The sequence below is a fragment of the Patagioenas fasciata genome, chromosome 5 (genome assembly GCF_037038585.1).
Source record: "Patagioenas fasciata isolate bPatFas1 chromosome 5, bPatFas1.hap1, whole genome shotgun sequence".
Taxonomy (NCBI): Eukaryota; Metazoa; Chordata; class Aves; order Columbiformes; family Columbidae; genus Patagioenas; species Patagioenas fasciata.
Window position 1 is genome coordinate 11,026,969 of NC_092524.1, and position 25,944 is coordinate 11,052,912.

Below are 25,944 nucleotides of genomic sequence, written 5' to 3' on the forward strand. Positions count from 1 at the left end.
GTAAGAGAAAAGAAACTGCACAAAACCAACTAGGGAGGAAACTTGTTTCAGAAAGCTTGGAAGTTTTAATATAAGAGGTCCACAGTTTTGATCAACTCCTAATGTAACAGTTTCAACTTGTGCCAGAGGAAAAGACCTTGCTACAACAAACAGCAGTGAAATATTTAACACAGAAAGCAACTTACTGGTTTAAAAAGAACTGCTACAATTTTAGCTGTAGCTCTCCTGCCACAGTCTTGCCTTGTGGAAAGCATTCCATGGCAGCACATTCTCAAATATATTCCTGCATCTTGCTTCTATGTGGACAGACTACTGCTGTTTTCAGAGTCAAATCAGCAGAAGCAGACATTCAGAAAGAGAATGAATCAATTTATACACAGATGCCTTGTTATTCAGCAGAGACAGCTATTCCTTCCCACGAAGTACTGGCCTGGAAAAGTTCCTGAAAGAGAATATCTTGAGTAGGTGGGTTTAAAAATCAAACAAACAAAACAATGCAAAACAAACAAACAAACAAACAAACAAAAAACAAACCACAAACCCAAACCACACAACTACTCAGACACTTTTTAAAAGTTATATTTGAATCATTTGTTCTGTGAAGGAAGGGCCTGGTCTACGAATTTCAGGATATTTTATTTTTTAAATCAACTGCTTGCTAACAGCAAACTCTACACAATCTTTTTCTACTGTATTCTAGAGATGTGCTCACATGAGAGCAAAATGCTAAGCTACAACAAAGCTCAATAGGAAACACTTTTCATACAGTCATGTAACTTGTTAGTGGATGCATAATAGAAACTGGGAATAAAACACTCCTATAGCAATGCTGTATTGCACTTCTAACTCCCTGTATTTTATTCTGGAATAGATTAATGCTATAAATAAAGGCATTTAATAGCTGCAAGCCAACCACCTACTTCAGAAGGCAAGGAATGCTGCCAAGAGAGAATGACGGCAACATTATTCCACCACTGCACTTTCAAAAAACAAGCATTAGAAAATATAAATTAAACACACAGCTTTCTCTCCAATTACAGCAACATGTGACTTTTTATATAATGTTAATTGTTCCATTAACCCTCCTAATTAAAGGGAAGAAAAATAGAAAAGTTGACTCTTGGGTTTTTTCCCTCCCTTTTGCTCAGTAAAAGCAGGAAAATAGAGAAGCAAAAGCATCTCCACACCTTCCTTTCCCTGCTGATTGGCCTCTCATATATCATGCATCTCAAGCCCTTTGAAGTCACATAAGCCTCCTCTCTGACTCTGGAAAGCTCAAAAAATGCACTTACTCCTCAGATAAGAGATGTATGGAAACCCTTTTTATTTTACACTTATTGAAAAATTTCTCTCCAAGTGGGTGTTAGATCTAAAGACTCACTCAGCACCTTAGATAAAAGGCTACTCTTTAACTACAGAAAATACATTTTGCTACATACAGCACCAAACCAAAACCTTGAGTCCTCTCATAAGACATATACTATTAATAACATGATACAGAAGGCTATGACAGTGGAAGTGTATTTAAGGTAGAAAAAAGCATCTAAGATCTCATAGTAAGTGCTGTGCGTTTTCTTTTTCCTCCCTATTGTTAACAGTTGGTTACTCTCATACTTGCCATTGCTGCCAGTGCTCCCGTTATTTCACCTTTCATGTATTAGTTCTCCCTGGCTGCGTTAATTTCCTCACACTTCGTACTTCATAGCTTCATAAGTGAAGCGGTGTAACATCAAGCGTACATACTCCATCTATCCACTGCTTCCCTGGTCATGACTCTCTTGATAGGAACACCATTTCCTATGATGGCCGCAGGTCTTCCTCAAGTGCATGTTCTCAAAGCTATCTAGCTAGCCTTGGACTGCCGCAAATCTTCCACCTAAGTGACTACATCAACAAGAAGAGTGAGTTAGGATTTGGTTTTGCTCTAATCCAACAAGCATGATAGCTGTTCTTCTATTCCAAATGTTACCAAGTATGCAAATTTTAGGTAAGGCCACATATAGAAACTTGATACCAAACTGAGCCTTGAAAAGAGACATCTCAACTGTTCTACATTCTGCTTCGTCTGCTATGGTTACCAACAGCCCATAAACACATGAAAAAAACATACACAATGAGAACAGCTAATGCTCGCAGCAAACCAGAAATAGCAGCATGGGAAACTTAACTTCAGTTAGCACTTGAAGTGAACTATCAGTAGTGACAACCCAGACCTTCTAAAAGCAAAGCAACATACTTCAGGCTATACAGTCTATTAAAAACAGTAGCAATACACTATCCAGATCTACATAATCTTCTCTTCGCAAATGCTTAAAACAGGACTTGATGAACAATGAAAAAAGTTAGAAAAAAAATAATTTTTGGACTGGTGCAAAAAACTTTTTTCAGAACTGCAGGGAGAAATCAGATTCACTTTAGTCTATAACACAGCAATTTGTCATTGTTGTTCCTGAATACATTCTACAAATGGCATTACTTCCAGAAGTCATGTACTTCAGCTAAAATAAAGACTACTTCCTTAAAACACATTCCTTTTTAAAATTTGACATTTTCAGATCTTCTACTTATGCCTTTTAAGGGGCAAAATAAATCACTCCAAGCAAATAAGCAGGAACAGTTTATTATGACACTGGCATCTTTACCTTTCTCATGTAATACGGAGCTCTCTAATTCTTTTTTTTACCTGCCAATTTAAATATTTCAACTACTATTTCATAACTTTATAATAAAGTTTCTTGGTATCTGCATCTTTTCACCTGATTAACACAAAAACAGAAGCAAAAGAACAAACTCTCAGAAATATAAGGAATTTCATCATGGCAAATGTATTCTTTAATAGAAAGTAAGAAAAACCTCCCCCTACTGACCTTTTTTTCCAGAATGAGGAAAAAGATAAATATCCACAGCTCTTCATTTCATTTGGTAGGATTTTAAGATCCATCTATGCATGTGTAAGCACAGAACACACAGTTTTAGCCACACTGGAACCACCGAAACAGAGATTTTATGTTCCACAGTTTTTACATGCATTCCACATCCTTGGTGTGCTTATTATAGTACAGGGATTCTGTTCTTCATCTACAGCAGTTTCAATTTAAGAATACACCATAAGCCAATCTAGAGAGATATCCATTAGTTGCTAATAGAAAGAATCACAGGAAGGTCTCACAATGGTTTACTAAAACATTAAGGTTGGTTTTTTTTAATCACAGTTCTCAAATATAAAAATTGGATTTTCCCTATAACTGAAATATATTTACATGAACATTTTAAAAAGATGGTCTGTAACTTCGATCTAATCGCTGTCATCTGAACCACCTTCGGATCCCTCATCATTGGATCCTTCTGGTTCAGATTCATTACCAGATCCTCTGCCAGAACCCTCATTGTCAGATCCTCTCTCGGAATCTCTGTCTGAGTCAGCACTGCGAGAAGCTGGGCGAGATTCATTTTCTGAACCACCAGAGCGGCTTCTCCCCGACTGTACAGACTCATTGTCAGACTGCTCCGAATCTGAGCGCCTCCTTTTTCTGGCCGATCTGTCACTGTCAGAATCCTCCTCAGATTGGTGGACACTGGACCTCCTGGGACTACCGGCCTCACTACCAGATTTGTTTCTGTTATCAGAATCACTATCAGAAACAATGCGTTTACTGTGTTGCTGTTCCCCATCATCTGAATCACTGTTGCTATTCCGAGCATGTCTGTAGGGAAAAGAAAATAATCCAGTATTAAAGGATGCTATCTTTAGCTTAAAAATAAACCGAGACACCAAGACTTGAGTAATGCCAGTGTTATCAGAATGAATGCAATTAATTTGGAGTGGAAAGCGATGTTGTGCCTACACTGAAAGGCTTCTTATTATCTCATTATTATCAATATCACAGTTTCCTTGAAAGCACGTGTTGAAACTTTGGTATATACAAAGTTAATTAAAGTTCTTACCCATCATCAGCAATTTTGAGTTTATCCTCATCAGAAGAATCATCACTTGATGAAATGATGGCTTTTGATTTGATCTTTCCTTTCATTGAAGGAGGCAGACGTTCTGGTTTGGGCTGTACAGGGAAAAAACAAAGGGTTGCTTGTTCATGTGGCTGTCAAAGCATAGAGCCCTCATGTAGAAAAATATTCAGAAAAACAGATGTGCTTTTAACAGTTGTTCTTAAGTCATTATATCAAAATTTTCCATTTAATACCACTTAATTCTAGATGGCTTCAGAAATATCCTTTGCATCCTTGAAGCAGCTATAGCAACAGAGGAAGACAAAAATAAGCTCAAAGGCAGTTTGCTACATGGTTTTTTCTTGTCATTTTCAACATTAATAAATCTCACTTGACCAGGGTAACACTGAAGTCCAAATGCATATTTAGAAAGTGATGCAGTTATTCAGGGTTCAACTTACAGCCTTCTTTTTCTCTGCTTTGGGTGGACGTCGCTTTTTAGGTCTTGGACCATTCTCATGTTCTTCATCGTCACTTCCCTCATCTGCCTTCTGGGGTCTTGAACAGAAACAAATTTTATATGATGTAAAGCATAACATCACCAAAAAGAAAAATCTTTCCACATGCAAAAAAAATCAGTCTCAAGAAATGTCTGGTTGATCAAGCACTACTTCTTTTGCAGACGAGCTGTTTAAGTCCTATAATGTACATGTGTAAATAAAAAATAATCATGTGACATCTTAATAACAGTTCATTTTTTAAATCATCACGAAAGACTGTGTAAGAATAAATACAAAAGCCATACCATTTCTCAGGGAAATCTAACATTAAAGTTTCAGTTACCTCCTCCTCTTCTTCTTCTTTCTCTCACCCTCCTCTTCTTCCCCATCTTGTTCACTGCCACTGCCCTTCCTCTTCTTTTTCTTTCTAGACACAGGCAGATCTTCATCACTGTCATCGTTGACAAATTCATCAAATTCCCCTGCTCCTTTTTTGGAACGCTATAATAAATAAAAGCCCCACAATACAGCTTATTATTCACCTTCAAGTTAAAAAGCTACCAGAAAACAATTCATAGTAGAAACTTCATCTGAACATATTTTCAAAATATAAATATTCAGACCTTCTTGTGCCAACTTTCCCATAATCTCTAGATTTATGTCATTAAAAAACTGATTCCAAATTTGCATATAATAAAACAATCTTCTTCTGTTATTTTAACAATTGAATAGAATAGATTTTAGTGATGCCACAGTGCTTGGAACTCCAAAGTATTAGCTTCCAATAATTACATTTGAGTATTACACCTGTGCAATTTCACTCAGTGGAATCAAGTAGCTTGGAATTAAAAACCTCTGCTACTGCAAGAGACCATAAATCAAAAGGAGCAAATAAAGGAGATTTAAAAAATATATATATATTCTGTTCTACCCTGCCTCCACCGCCACCACGTTTTTTCTCCTTTGATCCTTCTACTTCACCAGTGAACATCAGAATATTCTTGGTTTTCTCCACATATTGAGCTCTTTGTTCCAGAAGTTTCTTCTGTTCTTCTTTTTCTCTTAGGCGCTTCTCTTCCTGAAACAGAGAAGAAACTAACCATCACTATTGTATTTGCAGCCTTGCAGTGATTACAATCACAGGTGTATAAATTATTTGCTAATACAAAACTGGAGAATTGACTTTTGACAGTCTATGTCATAGCAGAAGGTCTACATGGCAAAAAATCAGTTTTCTACAAGCCTATGCTAGAGCAGGCAGAAGTCCAAAAGAACTGTTGCACCAAGTGCTTCCTCACCCAGCCTGTCAGCACAGACATTTGACTGCAGACCTTCTGGGGCACCCATTTATTTCACTATAAAAATAAGATCTGTTTCTGTGGCTATAGGGAAGAAAGAGCGAGCATAACCTGTTAGCTATAACATTTGCTGCTAGCACTTACTATAAGTAAGAAAAACTACTAGACATTTTATCAGTAACACCAGGTACCACCACAGAGCAATAGGGGCATATACATTGTTGACAGGTATACTTTTTAAAAATAAAGTATTCTTTTACTTAAACATAGTACACATGCTTTTACTTAAACATAGTACACAGAATGTAACAGAATAAAACCTGTTCTTTAAGTAGTTTTTGGCGAAGCAGCTCCTTTTCTTGCTCTTGCTTCGCACGCAGCTCCCTCTCTTCTTCATCCTGCTTGCGTGCCCGAGCCACATGATACTGGGCTTGACTGAGCAAGTCGGAGCACTGCCTGTAACATGCAACATTTTCAAGTAAAGGAAGGTGGCAGGCACACACAAGAAGAAACAGTTTCATAGAGGGCATGCATCACGACACTATGTTCATATCACCAGAGGAAAAAAGCTACTTGAAATAGCAAATTAGAATAGTAGAGTAGTACAGATATTTGAATAAACCCTAAGCACTTTCCAGTAAGCTAATTTATCTTTAAATTGTAACATACAATTTCACAACATATTGCTTCACACTTAAAACTTAGCCAATTCATATAGCAAAAAATCCCATATGAACATAAAAGGAAGCATCCCGACTAATTTGGTCAGCTTCAGAAGTTTGGTTAATAAGAACTCGAATTTAATCACACTATACTAGCAAACCTAATCAGAAAGGCAGGTAGAAATTCTGTCTTAAAAAAATCCTATTGTGTAAGAGTTAAGGTTGCATAAAGTGTTGCATTTCAAGTCTCATGAAATATTAAAACAAGGTACTTTCAATATCCTCCTATCTAATGTTACAATGATATTTCTTGTCATACTAAAATTTTCTTCTATGTACAAAGTGCTTTAATGATACCCATTTAAGATGTACACTGCACGATGGCCAACAAATGTCATATGTACACGGCTATGAAAATCTTAGAAGAATGTGCATATTGAGTGAAAAACCAAGACATAAGCTTACAAAGATATGGCCTTGAATAGGCTTGTGTACAAATTCATTACCCCGAGCAAAAATTAAAGCAGACTAGACTTAGCAAAACAAAAGTTTTTCATGTTTCAATAACTTACCCATGTTATTCACTCATGAACTACCTCCAAACTTCTCCATGAAAGCAAAGCTGTTGTTAGATTATTATGTCTAAAGTCAAACCAATGAGAACTAGAGATGTTTAAATAAACATCATTGCACTCTCATTGATGGAAAATTTACCATTAAAAAAAATCTAAAGTTTTGCAGGCTCCCATTAATGGCAGATACCGCACGTTAAGAGCTCTAGACTACACAAAAACATTACAAAGCAAAGACAGGGAAATAATGAAACAGTGGTAGTGTAGTTGTATTTTTACTGTTCCCAATCAGTTGAAATTTTAGAATCAAGTTTTAGTATAAAAAAAACCAAGACAAAATAAGACAAAAATATTCTACTTGGTATGTGACTGAATGATTTGTTATATCTTTTTTATTATTATTATTTTTTTTACCTCGCTTCTGTAGCAGCAAGTGCCAAGTCAAATCTCATCTTATCACCCACTTTACTCAAGTAACTGAAGTACCTGAAGGAAAAAACAACAAACAAAACTAAGCAAATACAGCATTGCTTACATATTCATTGTAATTTAAAACAAAGCATTTACTCCTGAATTACAATCCTATAAAACTCAACAGATGAGGAAACCTCACCAATTTTCTCTATCTGCAGCCCTTTCTAATACAACAGTTTTAAAGTACATTCAGAGTTCTCCAAATTTAAAACATTCTAAACCAACTCTAGAGCAGAACAAAAACCCAGAAAAATTCTAAAGAGAGTTCTCAGATTTCATTTACTGGCTCCTAGGAATGAGGACATTGTTGAGGCCAGTAGATTCATTTCTTACCTGTCACAGCTTAAGTGCTTGGAACCAGCATAAGGAAGGAAAACTTTTTTAAAAGTCCTTCCAGAACAGCTTCCTTGAACTTGGTTAACAGCTCCTTGCGAATACAACATACGTTTGAGTGAATGGGTAAGCTATGATGATCAGTGTTTCGAAAGTAGCTTCACCAACTCATTTAAAAGAAAATGACTTTCTAACTTCCAAGGTAGCCAGTTTCTTCCCATATTCCAGAGGCACTTTAAACGAGGTGGGTTTGTGCTAGATCTAACTCAAATTCTTGTGCATATGAAGAAAGTAACTCCTTGCTCAAGTTTTACATTACATATAATATTTTTCAAAAATTCTCCACACATCTGAATTTGTGGTTAATAGATACAAACTAAAGGCTTTCATGCAGCTTTCTCAAGACAATAAAAAGCTTCTAACTGAATTTAAGTTAGAGTTTGTGTTCAAATGTTTAGTTTACATTATATAAACCACTAGATTTGCAAAATGCTTGCTTGTATGAAAGGCTTGATCTACTTGACAAAATTACTGAGAGGCAATGTCTGGCCTCGACATCACAGCAGAGCCAGGAATGCATAAAGCAAGCACCAGCTACACCAGCAGTATGTAGGAGCACAATAAATGACTGAAAGCTTTCTGTTCAAAGACAGTGACAATTAGATCAGATTAATCTCTTTTTCTGCCCAGAAGTTTGTTGTTGTGGGGTTTTATTTGTTTGAGGTTTTTTTGTTTGTTTTTAAGAGAACAAAAAGATCTGAAATGCACTTAAGAAACTGCTTCTGTTCTTTAGCAATGAGAGCAGTTAGGCTTTACTTGCCAACAGGAGGGCAAAATGAGTTTTCAAGGACTGCTGGTCATTAACTAGACTAATATAAATAGATTTGCTTTTGAGCCTTATAGGTTGTTTTGAAATAAATAATCAAAAAGAGTATTAAATTTGTAGAATAAGTTTCAACATATTTTTCAACTATGCTTTTCCAGGAAAAAGTGCATCTTGGTCACAGTAACACAAAACCCTTTGAGAAATACATATTGGCCACCTGGCCAAACAAAACTGGTTCTGGAGCAACATCTGAATAAGTAGTTTTGTCAAGCCCAATTTTGTTTTCCTACTAGAAACTCTAGAATCACATGCAGTGTTTCATAGGAGACGACTGCTCTTCTAGCCAGATTTGTGACCTATACTGCAAACTTACTGTAAGGGAACAACAAAATAGATTATAATGATTAGAAAGAAATCATCTTCACCTGTGGGCTAGCTCCAGCTCTTTCACAGCATTAAGCACCTCCTTTAGATTGCTTTTTTCATCTTTCAGCACAGACGTAGCAAGTCTTTGTAGCACTAAAGCCACATTAAACATAAGGACTGTATCACTTGGTGCTACGTGCCGGGCCTGTAAATAAAAAGCATGTTTTTAAGATATGCTACATGATAAAAAAGTATACTGAAGCAACGTACAGAAAAAAAGCACCATTATTTCAATCCCAGACTATTGAATTTCACGAGATACAAACATGCATCAACTTCCATTAATTTTATTCTGCGATACGTTTTATTGGCATACCTTTAACAAAGTTTGTTTGCATTCCTGTAATTTGCCACATTTGAACAGTGCCCGGGCCAAATATAACAATACTTCAGTATTTTGATGCTTATAGAACTTTCTGAGGCAGTTTTCATACTGGGGGGAAAAAAAAAAAAATCAAATTAAGACAATGGTTAGTTATTTTGTTTAACTAACTCTAGCAAATGCCTTTTATTTTCTAAAGTGTGTTATGCCACATGTCACATCCTCTTCACTGATCAGAAAACTCTTTCTGCTATTCCGTAGCAAGAACCAGATTTTTCTGGAAACTGGCAGCAGTTCAGGAGGCTCTGTAGGTCTTAAAAATCCAACAGAATACCTTGCAAGTACCATCTATTGTAACAAACTCCAATAAATATGATTCATTTTAAGGGCACTCAATTCTTCTCCACAGTACGGAGGAAAAAAAAAATATTTATTCATACAAAATATTTTACAAATTGAAATATATTTCTTGTACTAATTCCATCCATTTGATGCAATTAGTTAAAAAATCCACACCTTTCAGATAACTCAACATCAACTATGTTCTGTCCACCTAGCTGAATAACTTGGTATGCCAAGGCATAACCAGTTGCTCTAAAACGCAAAAGACAACTTGTTACAATGAGTTCTGTGCTTCCAGAACTAAAGCTTCAAACAGTTACGAAAGTTATCCTTTTCAGTAACTAGTGCCTTTTGTTTGACACACACTTTTTCTCAAGGAATCATTCACCTTTTCTATATCCCCAAAATAATAAGAAATACAAAGTAACTTTTATTTCCAGCTCAAATACAGAAACTGCCCTGAACTTTAATGCCTGAAGTTACTACTCTTGCATGGCACTGTGTTGTGAGCACCCAATTTTCACTCACCTTTACAGTCAAAGATTTTGTACTTAGCTTAAGTCTGCCTCGGATTTGTATGCTTTAAGGTAAAGAACTCACTAGAATAATAGTTGTGGCTGCACTAAGCTATGCCATTACATTCGATCTGTCTCCCTCTGAGTCCAATATAGCACATTTCAGACTGTGGCTTGTATGAACTGCATAGTAGAACCCAGGGAACAACAAAACATCTCAGTAAATAAATACAATTCTAATAACAGCCTTGCTTAAATATATTAGCAAATGAGTATAATCTTTTTCTTACGAATCAGTAGGTTAAAAGGACACCCAGTTTCCCCACTCGTAATTCACTGCTTCAAATATTGCTCAAATTGGATTTTCATTAGGTTTTTTTGTCAATATAAACAAATAAGATGTTAAAAAGACAACAGACCCCATTCAAACACAACAGAGTGAATCTGATAGTGTTACTAAAGCTTTTTCACAGCAGATCACTGGAAGATGGCAGCTACTGAGGTCTTGATCAGGTAAGAAAGGCCCACTACCTCTTCCTTATAACCATCCAAAAAGCTCCAGAATAGAGGCTCAAAAATACTCAAAGCTATGTGGACTCAATCTTAACAAAACAAGTTTGTTCTGAGCTTCTGTCCTGTCAAACATACTTTATTTTAAGCTTACTTGTATGCTCTTGATCAGTTAATTGAGTCAATTTAGTTAGAACAGGTTGATACTTGAAGACAGCTTGTGTAAGCAGGTTGAACTAGATGACCTCAACAGATTTCTTCCAACATGAATTAGCTTATAATGTTAATTGTGGTAAAAGAAATCATGGCACAGTCAGCTTTTCATACCACTCCGATTGTTATTCATGCAATCACTTGCAAGAACAAAAATAGGAAGTGTTGCTATTAAAAAAATTGCAGCAGCAAATTCCATTTACTTACTTCGGTAACATCTGAGTGTAAAACACATGCAGTAAGTACACTGACTGAAACCTCTGACTAAAAATTAATTCTGAGACCAAAATTCTAATCAAATCATGTTTTAACTCTACTACCAAAAAAAGGTGTACAAGTTGGTAGGTGTTTTGTTACACCTTACCTACATTTGGCAGTTTGTTTTTAAATCTAGATGTGACAGCCAACAGCATGCTAGAAATAGTCCTATAACTTGTTAAAACATTAATCAGAAACTAGCAGAGCTTCTATGACAGTTGAGAAACATCCAGGAATCATCTAACCCAACATATCACGTAGTTCAATTTAGAGATGTTACCATCTGCACAGCACTGATGTATTGTTTCTGTTCTACGTAGATATGTGCCAAATTCAGCCACACATCACTGATATCTGCTGTTGCCTCTCTCACTTGGGCAAAAACATCACGAGCTTCACGGAAATATCCTTTATGTGCCAAGACAGCTCCTAAGGGGAAAGTAATATGTACAGTGTAAGCTTCCAGGTTCATGTGCTATGTATTCCTACCAAAGAAAACAAAATATTGCCTGAACGAAGTTCCCCATTAAAAACTAAGTGACATAGCTGTCATGTGAAAGCTATTCTTTTCTGTTCTCTATTACATAGTGTTTGGACCCTGCAAAAACAATTCTATATTAAAGCATGAAACATAAGAATATCATCAGCTCTGAAGGAAACTTAGTGTCCCATATTTACCTATGCCATTAGCAGCATACAAGTTTTTTGGATCGTTTCTGAGTACTTGCTTGTAGATTGCTAACGCACGGTCTTGATGACGCTTCTCCTGCAGAAAGAAGTATCCCAATTGATCACTCATTTCTGTAGTGGGGTATTAAAAGATCTACCCAGCAGTTTTATGGACTTTAAGATGCCAAACTGGCATCAAGAAAGGGCTCTGATTAGCTAAGAGCATACAAAAATTAAACAAATAAAACCACACACAAGGCACACTGACAACCATTACCTTTTCTCTGTCTCTCGTGGGTTGATGTAGAGTCTGCAACCAGACATTGCCAAGAGCTAGCATAGAGTAAGTATCATTTTGTGTGGAGGGCTGTTTCAATATTCTTTCAAATTTCTTCTGTCCTGGACCCCACTCTTGTTTAGCCAAATGAAGATTGCCAATCAGAGACCAAGCATCTGGATGGTCCTAAATAAAAATTCATTACAAGTTGCAAAAGCATTGTTTTCCCTTGCATAGTTACTTTTTCAAGTATAAAATGCTAATTTTCTTAAATAGAATTCCATAGTAAAAAAACAACAAAAACACCATACACGGAGAGTTAATTACAGTAGTTCTCTCTTCTTCCTCTAGTTTACATGAACAAACAAAATAGAAATGCAACAAAAGGAAAATAAAGTTTTAAGTTACGTGTTTTAACTTTAAATACTTAAAGGTTTACAAACCTGATTTATCTGAAGTGCTTCTTTAAACCAATCAGAAGCCTCATAAAAATTTCCTTTATCCCTAGCCATAGCTCCCAAGCGCAAGTAGCCTAAAAATCAAAACAGAAAATAAAAATCAGGAAACAGGTTAAAGTCATCTCAAACAAAGAAAATATTGTCCATGCCTGAATTTCAAAAGCAATCTTTCTCTTGATCTGTTAAGGACAGCAAACATTAAGATGTCTTTCATATTCTGTTCACAATGAGACACACCATGGGAAGAGGAACATTCATCCACAATGGTGACACAGAAATTGCAGATACAGTTAAAGTAATAAAAATGTTTATACTTGGTTTCACAAGTTAAAGATAATTGAGAAACCTCAAAGAAAAAAGGATACACGAGGTACATAATTCTTCCTCTGCTTTAAACATCCCTCCCACCTCCACAAGCTTTGGGAAGAATATCAGTTAGCAGGTGACAGTGGAAAACAAGCAGGGAAAAGGCTATAGACTAGGCTGGGGCATGCTGTGTGCTGCAACTTGCTGAGCAAGGGCTACCACCTCGCCTCTGCAGCAAACACAAGTCAGCTACCTGGGGACAAGAGATGAGCAGAGTGAGAAGAAAAAACAGCATGTGCCATACAAGTTGTGCTGACACCCTCATCAGCCTTTCTTCCCTGGAGAAAGGCCAAAGTGTTTCTCCCAAAAGGTCTCTGTTTCCACCCCATACACAGAATTGCACAGCCTGGGCACATCAGGCGGATGGCCTCGAATGCACGTGAGAGCCAAGCTGCTAAGGCTTTGGTGGGAGTAGGGAGCAAGTGAGTAAACACATGCATGTCTAGATAAGCTAATTTTGCTAGATTTTTTTAGTACAGTATGATTATACCAAATAATTAGATGGCTTAAACCTGAAGACTGGACTATAATGATGATGCAGGCCTTAAAAGAGAGAGGGAAAATAGTGGGTAGGAAAGCAGGCCCCAAAACTAAAAGAAAAGACAGACATAAGGAGACCAGAAGACACTATAATGGAAAGATTGTTGGTATTGTAAGGAGGACCATGGAACTAAAATACCAAATGTTTCTTACAATCAACGTAATTAGGATGTTCTCTTAAAATGTTTTTATACAGCTTTTCCGCTTCATGAAATTCACACATCGCCTCATATAGTCTGGCAAGGTTATAGGACGTTGTTACAGAGATAGCATTGTAATAATGCTCATCATGTTCAGCTTCTGCTTTTGCACGATCCAGTGATGCCAAAAAATATTTCTGAAGTAAAAAAGAAAAAAGGAATGAGGCACTCCAGAACATTCTTAAAGAAAAACTTCAGAGTGATCAAGAAATTCAATTCAGACTGGGAGTAATTACATACCTTCGCTTCTCCTAGGTTTCCCAGCCTGAAGTGCAGAGCACCCACGTTATTCAAAATCTCTGGTGGGACATCAGCCTGTACTTTCTCTTGCAGAATTCGTGTGGCTGTACCATAGGCTGACAGTGCACCCTTTACAAAGAAAGAAAAAGTGGATGAATGAAATAAGAGAATGAGCTCTACATGCTCTTGTGAAAAGAATGCACGTTAATTCCCCAACTGTATACTAACAATACCTGTATGTCAGTCTGTTCCAGAATTTGGGCTAGCTCAATCCATGCCTCTACATCATCAGGATATTGTTCTGTGACTTTCTTTAGATGTCCCTGAAAAACAGCACAAAATAATTATACCTCTCTGTGGACACACAAACTGCTCTAAAAAAATATAAACAAATCAAAAGAAAGAGTGAAGGTATTAACACTAGAAAGATACACCATAACACAAAAGAAAACATCTTCAACATCTGCACAACTTAGTTTCTTTCCTTCTTTCATTATTTTTTCTGTATTAATAGAATACAACACCAGCTTATAGTCTTAGAGAAGCAGAAACTATTAAACCAAAACGAGAAGCTAGAAAAGTGATGTCAAACATTTCTTGCATTTATTTGCCCAACATTAGGTTTAAAAAGCCTTTCATTAAAACAAACAAACAAAAAACAACAAACCACTAAAAACCCACCCCAACCCAAAATTTAAAAAGCCACCACATAACATCATCCTCTCAGATAAGCCAAGACAAGTGTTTTCTGGAAATGATTAGCTAACTTGCTGTCTTCAGTAAATCACTTGCTAATTTGCCATGTTTAGAGAATTTTAACATAAATGCGAAGAATTCTACGTTTTTCATAGTGCCAAATACAAATGTGTGGCTGGAGCTCCTCCAAATTCCTGGACTTGCTTTAGCCAGTGCCCAGTAGGAGTCTCAGTTCTGTCCAGGACTTGTGGCTCTAAACAGTTAGAAGGATCTCTCATGACAGCCAGTATTAAATATTCTATACCTACAGCCAAGTAACCCCAAGACTTAAGCACCTTAGTGTACAGTCTAACTTCAAGTCTGATTTTCAAGTCCCACTCTTGTATGTAAAACTACTGCAAACTCACCTTCGCAATGTCCCGTTTCTCCTGGTCTTCTGAAGCCGCATAAAGAGATCCAAGGATTTTCATAGTCTCATAATTGTTAGGATAAGCTTTCAAAACTTTTTCAAAGCATTGTGATGCATTCTCTTTGTCCCCTCGATAAATGTACATTTGACCCAATCCAAAAAATGGAAGTACAAAGGAAGATGAAGCAAACTGAGTGGCCTGGTAATAATACTGGAAAGCTTGATCATAATCTTCCTAATTAAAAATAAGCAAATAAAGAGTAAGCAGTGTTTCCACAAATAAGCTTCGTATGAACTTTTATAACACAGATTAAGTGTAATCTCAAAGGAGGTTTTTAAAAATTGTCCTACCTGTACATGAAAAGACCTAGCCAGCTGATAGCAACTCTCTGCCTGCATTGCTTCAACTTCTGTATTATGGAAAGCATGAAGAGCCAAATGTTGTACTTTTCCATAGTCCTGAAAAAAGAGAAGTTAGATGAAATTTGAAAGTCTTCAATAATCAAGGGATTATTATTTAAACAAGGATAGCTGGCAAATACAAGAAAGCTTAAGCCATAGCACTGACTAAATTAACAACAACAGATTTAGTTTTAGTGTTACTGTTCTTTTCTCTGTTTCATATTTTAAAGCTTGGAACACGGAGAGAGGGGAAAAAAACCCCAACCCTTCAGGACACAAATATGACTTCGACTTAAGGAATAAGCACACTTTTTCTTAGCTTTCTTGAGAAAAGTTCATACCAGATTTAAGTCAAAAACTTTACACTCATCCATCTAGATTATTAGCTACATACTAGGCACCAGTTAGTACGATGAAATAAGACTGAATCTAACACTGGAATCCTTGCTGTTCAGAGGTTATCAAGTATTTTATGGTAAAATTCCATAGACCTCTTACCTTCTTGAAGAAGAAGTGATTAGCCAAGTGATTCAAGACCATTGGATTACTGGGATCAATGGTGTAAGCCCTAGAGAGGAGTTGAACACCATTCTTGATGGAATCAGCCTGAATGAAACATTGACAGGTATCAGCAACATCTCAATACCTGTATCTTATTAACATCTTCAACTTTCTTCAGTCTAGACTGCTGCAGGAACTCTGACAAAACCTTGCTGGGCTCACAGAAAAAAGTAATTTCAGCTACTAGCTTTTTCTCCCTGCCACATGCAGGCGGAAAATGGAAAATGAAGCCACCACACAGGGATAGAAAAAAAAGAAGAGCAAGACTTCATAGAAAAAAAGAATACTTAGTGTTGGTGTCCTTCTCACACTCACACCCTGATAGCCTTCCTTCTATTGTTCAATGTTCTCAGCTCCTGTTTGGTCTATGTTTCAATCTTTCACAAAATTTCTTCAACAGTAAAATTAAAATATTCTCACGTTCAAATTCTAAACCAGAACTTCAGATATTGAACTGAGAGCTACTAGAATTTCAGTTCTAATTTTTAAAAAATGGTAGAAGTTTGCTGTGTTTACATAGGATATCATGATATCAACTTACTTTTTTTTAAAAGAAACATTACAGTTTTAAGGAAAGCTTTCCATGGGTACAATTTGACTTACATACAAGTTCAAATTCATAACTGATAAAATAACGGCTATTTATTTAGGACACCCATGACATTTGTATTTATTTCTGAACAGAAACACAAAAAATGTCATCATGTAACATCTCTGCTTTGCTTTGCAACTATCACCAGTAGAATGTTAACTTATTGAAAAGATTAGGTTTTATGAGATTGAGATGAGATGAAGTCCAACAGGCAGCTAAAAAACAATTTCAGTTTGAAAAGGCACTACCTTTACTAACCTAGTATAACAATATACATTGATTAAGAGGTATCGAATAATTCTTGGTCTAATTTTCAAAAGCAAAAATGTTTTATAATAGCACTATGTGTGTCTGAGTTCTCTAATAATGTGACTCTCATGTCAAATTTCAGCCAAATCCAATAATAGATGGTTAGAGGTCTCAAAGCTCCAAAGCACTTTGATGAAAGAAAACCAGAGAATCCTTTCCCCAGAGAAAGCATTTTACCTTCCCTATGTCAACTCTTCAATGTTATACTAACTTAGCAGTGCAAGTTGTAGAAACAGTTTGAAGTAAAGCACAGATGATACATTTCTTATATTACAAAGAACAAAAAATTTATTTGAGGGGGTCAGCTTTTAATCACAGCTGTTTGAAGCTCAGGGTAAGTGGACTCATCCCTTCACTTGAGTCAAAAGACCTTAAAAAAAAAGAACAATACTTGGTTTCATTAATTTCTTGCCTATGGAATTATTTATTAAAGTTTGACTTCAGAATACTTTTGATTTTGTCTGTAGTTTTAGGAAGGAAAACTCTCATGGCCACACTCGTCTGAATTCTTCAAGGAACTCTTTAACGGTTGCTTTTTTCCCCATGACTTAGTAAAATGAACTAATTTTCAGACGCTCTGTGCCAACCAAAGATCTTTCTAGGGAGCTACATGTTCTACAGAGAGCATAATATCAAGTTTTAGCAATATACAATTATGTAAGGTTGGGGTTTTTTACCACTTAAAGGTGCCTTCCTCCACTGCTAACTTCCTTAGCATAGATCAACTATCTTAAGTTATATGAGCATATGTATTTTTCTAGTGATACAACATCCAGAGAGGTCAGATCACCACTTTATCATAGTTTCATCAGCTCAGTTACAATTTGTTCTTGCTTACTCTGTTTTATCACATGGCATGCATGCTGAGGTAGCCTGACTGCAACTTTAACGCCAGTTTGATATTTTATGTTCCTTAAAACCCAGGACTAACCTCCTCAGGCTATGCCTTTTACCTTGACTTTACTGTTAAAATCATGCTCTTTCAAAACAAAAATTCCTGATGTTCTGGAATTAAGCTGCCATTGCAGTGAGGCCTCCAAGTATTTGAGGATTTTCAGAGCATCCTCAGTATAAACTGATTTAGTTCACCTTCACAGAGTCACAAATAATTGATTAAGTAAGGCTGGTTATTATAACTATTGTTCATTAAAGTGAGATTTTGAAATCAGCACTTTAGGGTTTTTTAAGTCATTGCACATGCATTCACACATCTCAGACTTTCATAAGCAGAGTTGCAGATTTTTAGCAATAGAAACAAGTTATTCAGAATGTGCTGCTCAAATACGTAGCTATAACTTCATTCAATAGCGACACAGACTTAAAATTATTTAACCACAGAAGTTATTACCCCTTTTAAGAACTGGACTACATTTCAAAGGATAAAATGTTCACTTTTTCAGACAAGTAAACTGCATATGGATTCTTGTTAAGTTACACTCACCTCCTTATTATTGAGCTCCAGAACAGCCAGTCCAACCAAAGCCCCCACGCATTTGGAATTTAGCTCGAGAGCCCTGCTGAATGCCAAGCGAGCTTTTTCCAACTTGTTCAGTTTCACGAAGCAGTGGCCCATACCCAACCGAACCTCAGCTAGAGAACAAGGTGACATCATGCAAAATCCCAAAATTTCAATTTTATGACTTTTACATTCTAGACATCAATGAACATGAAAGAAGTATTTTTAATATTTCTTTAAAACCTCCAAGCCATGTAACAATTTTCTGTTTTTAAAGGCAGCCTCCCACATTTGGCAGAACTAACATTAACAGATTAGTTAGACTTTATTTCTTCATACAACCCAGAATATTGATCTATACCTCCAAAAGACTTGATACTAAACAAATTAAAAATTACTTTTATGGGAATGTATTAAAAATATAGAGAAAGGCATTAAAAATTGTGAGATGAAAGGGCTGGAAATTTCTGAGGCAGAGTAAGTTCCCTGGAGACTCATAGGCTTTCAGAAAACACAGGCTAATAAGCAAGTTAGCTTGACATCTCAACTGATTCATTACTAAGAAAATGCTGTTTATCATCCCCTAACTTCCATGAATCTGTACAAATGAGCTAACACAGAGAATCCACATCATATTGCCCTTTAAGTTTGCCTGTGAACTAGGAATAGAGACATTTATACACAGCAATTTCAAATCTTTGTGTGTGTGTGAAAAAGGGGAGTGAATGAAAGATGTTTGCTTAAAAGGTTTGTATTTCTAAATCCACTTTTGCAGCAATGATTCTTATGCTCAAGACGCATCAACTTTGTAATAAGCTCTTTTTCAGATAGGTTATGACAAAGTATATCACATCTCTCAAGAGACTTCAGAGAATTTATGATCCTAATGTGAATACCCTGAACAAATATCTCTAAATCATATGCACTGCTTTTACAGCTGTGATAGCTTTCCCAGATTTTAGCATTAAGAAAATCATACGACACCATGAAAACTCACATCATGCATTATAGGCAGAATTTTTTTTCATGTCCAGTTTCATTATCAATGCTAATACATAGTTTTCTTAACCATTATTTCAAAACCTCATGGATAGGTTCTGTAACAGTCTCAAACAGTTTCCTGCATCCTCATAGAATTATAACTTCTATTACATGCAACCTCTCATTTTTAGTAGCTCTTTAAAAGGTAATAATTAGAAAAAATGAAAAGTCTTTTCCTAAACATGATTTCCTTCTCTACAACTTTAAGTCAGCAAACACCTGAACTACTCTACAGTAAGGGATGGAGTTTTTTTGACAGATATAGATCACAAAAAAGCCCTTAGGTGATTGAATTAGGAAAATCTGAGTTAATTTGCCAGCACTGCAAAAACTTCGTCTTACCTGGGCAACCTGGATTGGTACGCAACGCTTTCTTGTAGTAGGCAAGGGCTCCTCTATAATCTTTCTTGTTGAAAGAAATGCAAGCTTTACCTGTTATAACATATTGGTTACAAATAAATCAGATATATAAATGAAGTAATTATAAGTCAGAAGCTCAAAAGTATTATTTGGTAAATTTGTGGTGTGCTGATTTCTGAAACTTATGATTAAAACCAGAAAACTGAGATAACTACAACTTTTATTATCTTTGATGGTGTCAAGTATATGAAAGAAATCCAACACAAGAACACATTATGTTTTCATAGGTTTCTGCAGAAACTTGATTCTTTCCTGGTCTGGAAGAATGACCTTTGCTAAGACTAATTAGTAAACAAATTAAAATGTAAGTGTTACAGCCTGCTGACTCCTCACTACTAGTATCTTCACCTTTGAAATATTATAAAGCTTCATTGGCATCACCAGGGAAACATAAGTAGTTGCACTGGATGTATGCCCACAGGTCTCAGAAGGTGCTAGTTAGCATTATACATTTTCTTAGCTTTTCCACCCACATATACTTGCTAAGTTTAGAGTAAACTCTGTCATGTGTTGCTGGTCATAAGTGCACACTTCTTTATCCCATTCATTCTCTCTACTCACATATGCACCCTCTTCTTAAGCACGTAACTCATTCCAAAACTCAACTGGAGAGACCAGGTGTGGGTTTTGGGTTGGTTTGTTTGTTTGCAGTTTTTGTTTGTTTGTTTGGGGGGTTTTGTTTGGTTGTTTTTTTGTTTAGTTTTGGGTTTGTTATTTGTTTTTGGGTTTTGCACACAAATACCCATAAACTCATACCAAGAAGGGCAGGAATGTTATTTGGAGACTGGTTGAGCACAAAATGGAATTGTGCATCAGCTTGGTCCATCTTATCACCTTCAAGCAGACAAAAGCAGGCTCTTCCCAACAAGTGATTCTAGAGAAGGAAAAAAAATTTCTGCTATGTTTATCTTTGTAAAATATGAAGATTAGACTATGCAAAAAATTAACTGGCTATGCTATGATGCTTTCTATGATTAATATATTTCTCTTACATCAGGACAAAAAAAAAAATCAAAAAGGGTCTTTATCATCCATATCTGAAGTTCACATATTATCGAGCAAGACAGTAACAACCAATCAGTCCTTCCCAACACCCAAATGTTGACTGACATAGAACTATCAGCTGTCCCAAGCTAGAGATAATTATTCCTGATGGCACTGCTCACATTTCAGATACTTAAAAGTTTTGCTTACATGCACAACCCTAATAACAGACTTTAAAGCCTGAGAAGTTTACGTCTTCCCTTTAGTGAGTCAATACTTGTTTTCTTTACAATCACTTTTTGAATTCACATAGAAAACATGTTGAAAGTATACTAAAAAATAAGAATCCTTAAATAGTTGACAAATATGGATTTTTACAAATATTTTGGTTTTACCTGATCATACATGATAATTTTGTCAGCCATAGTATACAACAAGGTAGCTTGTGTAATGAGCTCCTTCTTGTTGTCTTTGTTCTTCTCCTTCCGAGCCTGCTGTACATAGTACGCTGCCAGCGTATCCAGACATGTCATTTGATCTTTTTCATGGTCTCTGTAGTCCAAGTTACCATCTATGCGTGCAGCTTCCAACAGCTTCACAAAGTCTTCTGTTTTTCCTTGTTTGTAGTATTCCAGCTATAAAAGACATAGTTTTAACAGACAATACTACCCCAGCGAGTAAGTAGTATATCAAGTTGGTACTTCAGGTGTCACACAGATTCTTTTTTGCAGAACATAGGGATCAATGTAGAGATAATCAGACAAAGGCACTCTGATTGTGCCAAATATTCTTCTATCACCATCCTCATCTACTATTATTACATTAGAACACAAGTCTTACAGTTACTTATAAGTAAAGAATCAACTGTTGCTCCTCTGAACTTATTTTTTTTTGCACATTTCACCATACTTTCCATAGCATAGATACTGCCCCCTCCGTTTTATGAAGCGCCTAATCAAAGGCACTAAACAAAAACTATGGATGGAGAAAATAAACAACAACTTAGAAAGCAGGCTTCAAGCAGCACTGTTTTACAAATAAAGGTGAAGTTAATATTTTAATATGCATACGTCAAAACAGAAATATGTGGCCTAGAATCAGTGACTGAATAACCCATTTAAGTTTCTAATCAGAATTCAGTTATTACAAGTCATATAAGTAAGAAAGTGGAAATTACTATATGATTATCTGAATAAAATATTTAAATATACAACTTGTACATATACGAACCGCTAAGGCAATCCATATGTGCAGTTGAGTATGTTCCTGTTTCAGTATACTTATAACTTCATCACCCTCAGGTAACTGATCGAAGTCAAGCTCAATAACCTAGAAACAAACAATACAGATTTTCTTTTCACAAAACATTAACAATGTTATCTATCATTGAACTCAAAGCAAGGCGGACATTTCAGAGCACAAAACGTAAATAATTTTACATGTTTAAACAAGGTTATGGACAAAGAAAAAAGTGATGATGTATTTTATTCTGTATGAGACAAAAGCAATGGTCTCTCATAAATAGCAGAGTACAGACAGCCTAATGTTTGGGATACTAGTCAGGGAGAATAAACAGATATGCTAATTCAACTTCTTTCACCATAGACTTCAGGCTCAGAATTTTCAGAGTTCAGCTGAAAAGCAACTTGACTGTAAACTGCTGATTTTTCTAAAACTTTTCCTACGGTTAATACAAAGATCTACGATATAGTCAAAATCCTCCAAGTAATCAGGTGTTAGAGAATCAATACCTCAGATTCATTTCAGAGCCCTGAAATTTTCTAAAGTCATCTTTATGCCCAAAAGCATCAAGAAATGATTGAAGTAGCAAACCCTATAAAGAATAGACTAAACTTCTGAATATTAACAACAGCCATCATGAGCAAATGACATCAACAACTTTTCACTATGCAAGCAGCATTTGCCATGTTGATCTACTCTTCCAATATAGAAAATGCAGAAAAAGGAACAGATATTCCCACAGTGGGATGTTTGGGAACACAATTTAACTGCCTGTTAGTTCACTTGCTACTCAGTCATGCTGTCTTTAACATCAGTCATCTACGTTACAATTTAATTTGACAGCAAGGAAGAGCTGTAGTTGTATCCAGGCTTGTACCCTGACTATCAATGCAGGAACTCTTTCTCCAGAGCTTGGATTAGAGCAATCCAGTTTATAAAGGCTTACAGTTTTGATTATGCAAAACTTAGAGGGACATCAGCAGAAACATTTCTGCTACCACTGATGTTTTTAGTTCTGAGTTTGTCTTGCACAGTATCTCCTGTTTGACAGACAACGATGTTTTAAAATTTGGGCAGCCCTCATCTACAAACTATAAGAGTTGTTAATGACAAATATATATTACCAAAACAGCAAATAAATATGGAGGTAAAAAGAGCCAGCGAAAGAAAATAATGTATTTGATAGCAATCCTTAGCGATTAATTCAGAAGCTCAGGATTCAAGTAAACCTAGCCATAACTTCAATAGCAGAACCAGTATAACTGGTGTCAATACTCATTTTTGTCATAGAGAAAAAAGTCCTCCAACATGTAACCTACAGAGAGCAAAGTACCTTTGTGAAACCTAAAAACACAGTGGCAGTTATATGGAAATTTGCCAGAGTATGGACATATATATTCACAAAAAGCATTTTTAAAGCTATATGCAGCATGTTTCAACACCTTATTTAACTAACATGTTAATTTAGTATCTACTATGGTATGATTTAACTTCAAGTTTTATAACACCCTGTAAATTTTCAAATACTTCTCTTAAAACTTTTTAATTTTGGCCTGTCACAGTCTACCTCAAATAGAGTTGAATAAATTTCTAAACCCACACTGAAGTAACTTTACAGAGTGGACCAAGTGACGCCCTGCCTGGGTGTCTACACTGATACAGGAACATTCATGTTATTTACAAGTCAGTGTGGTCAGAAAAATCTGCATCTAATGAACTGAGGAGAGAATTTAGCTGGACAAGCCACAAACCAAAGATGAGATACTGCTCCCAAGGTGATTTTCACTCTTCAGGGTTGCATTTGCCTGAAGCACACACTGTGGGCGAATAGCTGCCCCTTCTTCACAGCCGTATGGAGTCGCAGGACACCGGCTAGGCTGTCCCCTCAAGACACTCGGCAAGGACAGGGAGGTTACAGCTACCAGAGATCAGACACCGTGCACCATGAGGCACCGGAAAACGCAGGTTCGGGTTTCTTTCCGCAAAGCGATACACCTGTAAGCCCAACAGCTCACTCCGCTCACGGAAAGGAGCGACACTCCCCCCCGAGCCCGGGACCAAACTGCCAGAGGAAGGGACAAACACCGCCCCGTCGCGCATCATAAAGCGGACCCCTTCCTTCCCCCTCCCCAGGACCAGGCCGCGCCGCCGGCTCCCAGCCCCCGACTCGCCTCATCGGTGTCCCGGAGCGGGATCTCGATGGACCCCCGCGACATGATGGCGACACCGCTGTCCGCCGAGCCGCGAGCACGCAACAGCCGCCGCGCGCGCACTTCCCCTCACAAACACCGACTGACCCGGACGTGCTCGGGCAAAGGGAGAGGGAGGGGGGAAGTGGGACGGCTCCGCCCCTCAGGCGCAACGAGCCAATCGCAGCGACGTACGAGCCTCGCGGGCCGCCTGACGCCCGCGCGTGAGGGAGCGGGAGGGCTTTGAGGGCGGGCGCGCGGCGCTGTTGCTGAGGTAACGGCGGCCTCGCGGGCGCCCCTCAGCGAGCGGAGAGGGACTGGCGGGAGCCGCTGACTCTGGCCCCGGCCCCGGCCCCGCCAGCCCTGTCCCCGCCCCGGGCTGGAGCACTACGTGTTGCGCTGCGTGGCCTCCCGTGCGGCTGCTCACAGCGGTCTTCCGTGAGGTGGCGCTTTAAAACATGAGCAGTCTCTGCAGGACAGGGTGAGGGCTCACAGACAGGTATTAGTTCCGCTAATTTATGCGTTTGAATCATATACATACCTATAGAAATATATATATGTGATAGCAAGAGATGTTGCTGTGTATTTATACACGCATGCACTGACAAATTGAATGGGTTTGCACCTGGTTGCTATCTGGTCTTGAGATCATGACTCCCTCAGGCTATGCCTCTCCTCATATAATTTTAAAATCACTGAAAACTTCCAACCAAGTGCATCAAAATGCGTGAATTTTCCATATTTTTATGGAAAAATAATGTATAACAAATAAATATTATCTGACTAGCTTAGTGGTGCAATATTAATACATATTTAAAACTTTTAGCCACAGCTTGGCCAACTATTTTTCAATCCTGAACCTAGGCCCTGATCCTGGAACTTGTTTTGCATGAGGCATTCAGCCACTTGGAGGTGCATGAGTAAAAAATTACAAAAATAGCTTCCTAAATTGTTCTTTCTAATTATGATGGTAGATACACTGACATATTTGAACAAAACATAGCATGCATAGTAACGTTTGACCAATCTTCCATATTTTTGCATTTGTACCAAGGGGGGAAAAAAGACTAAAAGATCCTCTGGCACATTTCTGCTAGGATTAAAAAAAAAAAAAAATCTGTGACACATTGCTTACAGAACCTATTAAACCCTAAAGCAAACTTGATTTTGTCCTATAGGTAACCATCCACTGAACTGATAGTCACAACTATTAACACATTAAATTACTAAATTTTATTTTTAAAATCTATTGTGAGTTACTATAATAGTATATATTGTATAAATAACTACTAGTTTACTTGGAGTGTCACTTGTTCTCTGAAGCCAAATCAAGTAGTATTTTAAATTACTTACCGTTTTGAATCTCAGCTTCTGGTTTTTACTTACGCACTCATTATTCTGAACTGAGTTACCTCGTCCAATAAAGTATAACTAGCATTTCTCCTACTCATGTAGGTCTTTGAGGAGGTATGTGCCATAAATAACTTTTGTAGAGAAACTTTTGCATGTGACAGTGAAGCAGAGTAACATTGAAATTAATAGATGTGTGTGCTTTTTTCATTAAAAACATGCCAAAGCCAACATTATGCAGAGCAAGATGCTAATTAATAGAGTTCCTAAGCCTACTTTTCTGCTTTATAGACTGATTTTTTGCAAAGAAACTGATTTTTAGCTGTTTTAATTTCTGTTGAAGCAGT

The 25,944-nt window shown here is 37.0% G+C and overlaps 2 protein-coding genes across 3 annotated transcripts in view; one reads left to right on the forward strand and one right to left on the reverse strand.

Annotated features, from left to right (window-relative positions):
• Positions 1 to 617: 617 nt before the first annotated feature.
• On the reverse strand, positions 618 to 24,370 carry CTR9 (CTR9 homolog, Paf1/RNA polymerase II complex component). The gene is made up of 25 exons (XM_065839316.2): positions 24,230 to 24,370; positions 22,047 to 22,145; positions 21,212 to 21,451; positions 20,589 to 20,706; positions 19,755 to 19,844; positions 18,357 to 18,505; positions 15,952 to 16,059; positions 15,403 to 15,510; positions 15,050 to 15,286; positions 14,180 to 14,269; positions 13,947 to 14,075; positions 13,660 to 13,843; positions 12,586 to 12,674; positions 12,143 to 12,328; positions 11,875 to 11,962; positions 11,477 to 11,625; positions 9,353 to 9,469; positions 9,036 to 9,181; positions 7,392 to 7,463; positions 6,064 to 6,199; positions 5,377 to 5,523; positions 4,789 to 4,946; positions 4,407 to 4,503; positions 3,946 to 4,058; positions 618 to 3,704 (listed from the first exon to the last, which is right to left on the reverse strand). Exons 1-25 carry the CDS (start codon positions 24,272 to 24,274, stop codon positions 3,296 to 3,298), a joined length of 3,504 nt encoding a protein of 1,167 aa, XP_065695388.1. The 5' UTR covers positions 24,275 to 24,370; the 3' UTR covers positions 618 to 3,295.
• A 330-nt stretch (positions 24,371 to 24,700) lies between these two features.
• IRAG1 (inositol 1,4,5-triphosphate receptor associated 1) overlaps positions 24,701 to 25,944 on the forward strand; it is a 113,355-nt gene continuing 112,111 nt past the window's right edge. For both annotated transcript variants that reach the window (XM_071808898.1, XM_071808901.1), the window contains exon 1: positions 24,701 to 24,746. The gene's annotated coding sequence lies outside the window, so the exon portion shown is untranslated. The remainder of the gene's footprint in view (positions 24,747 to 25,944) is intronic.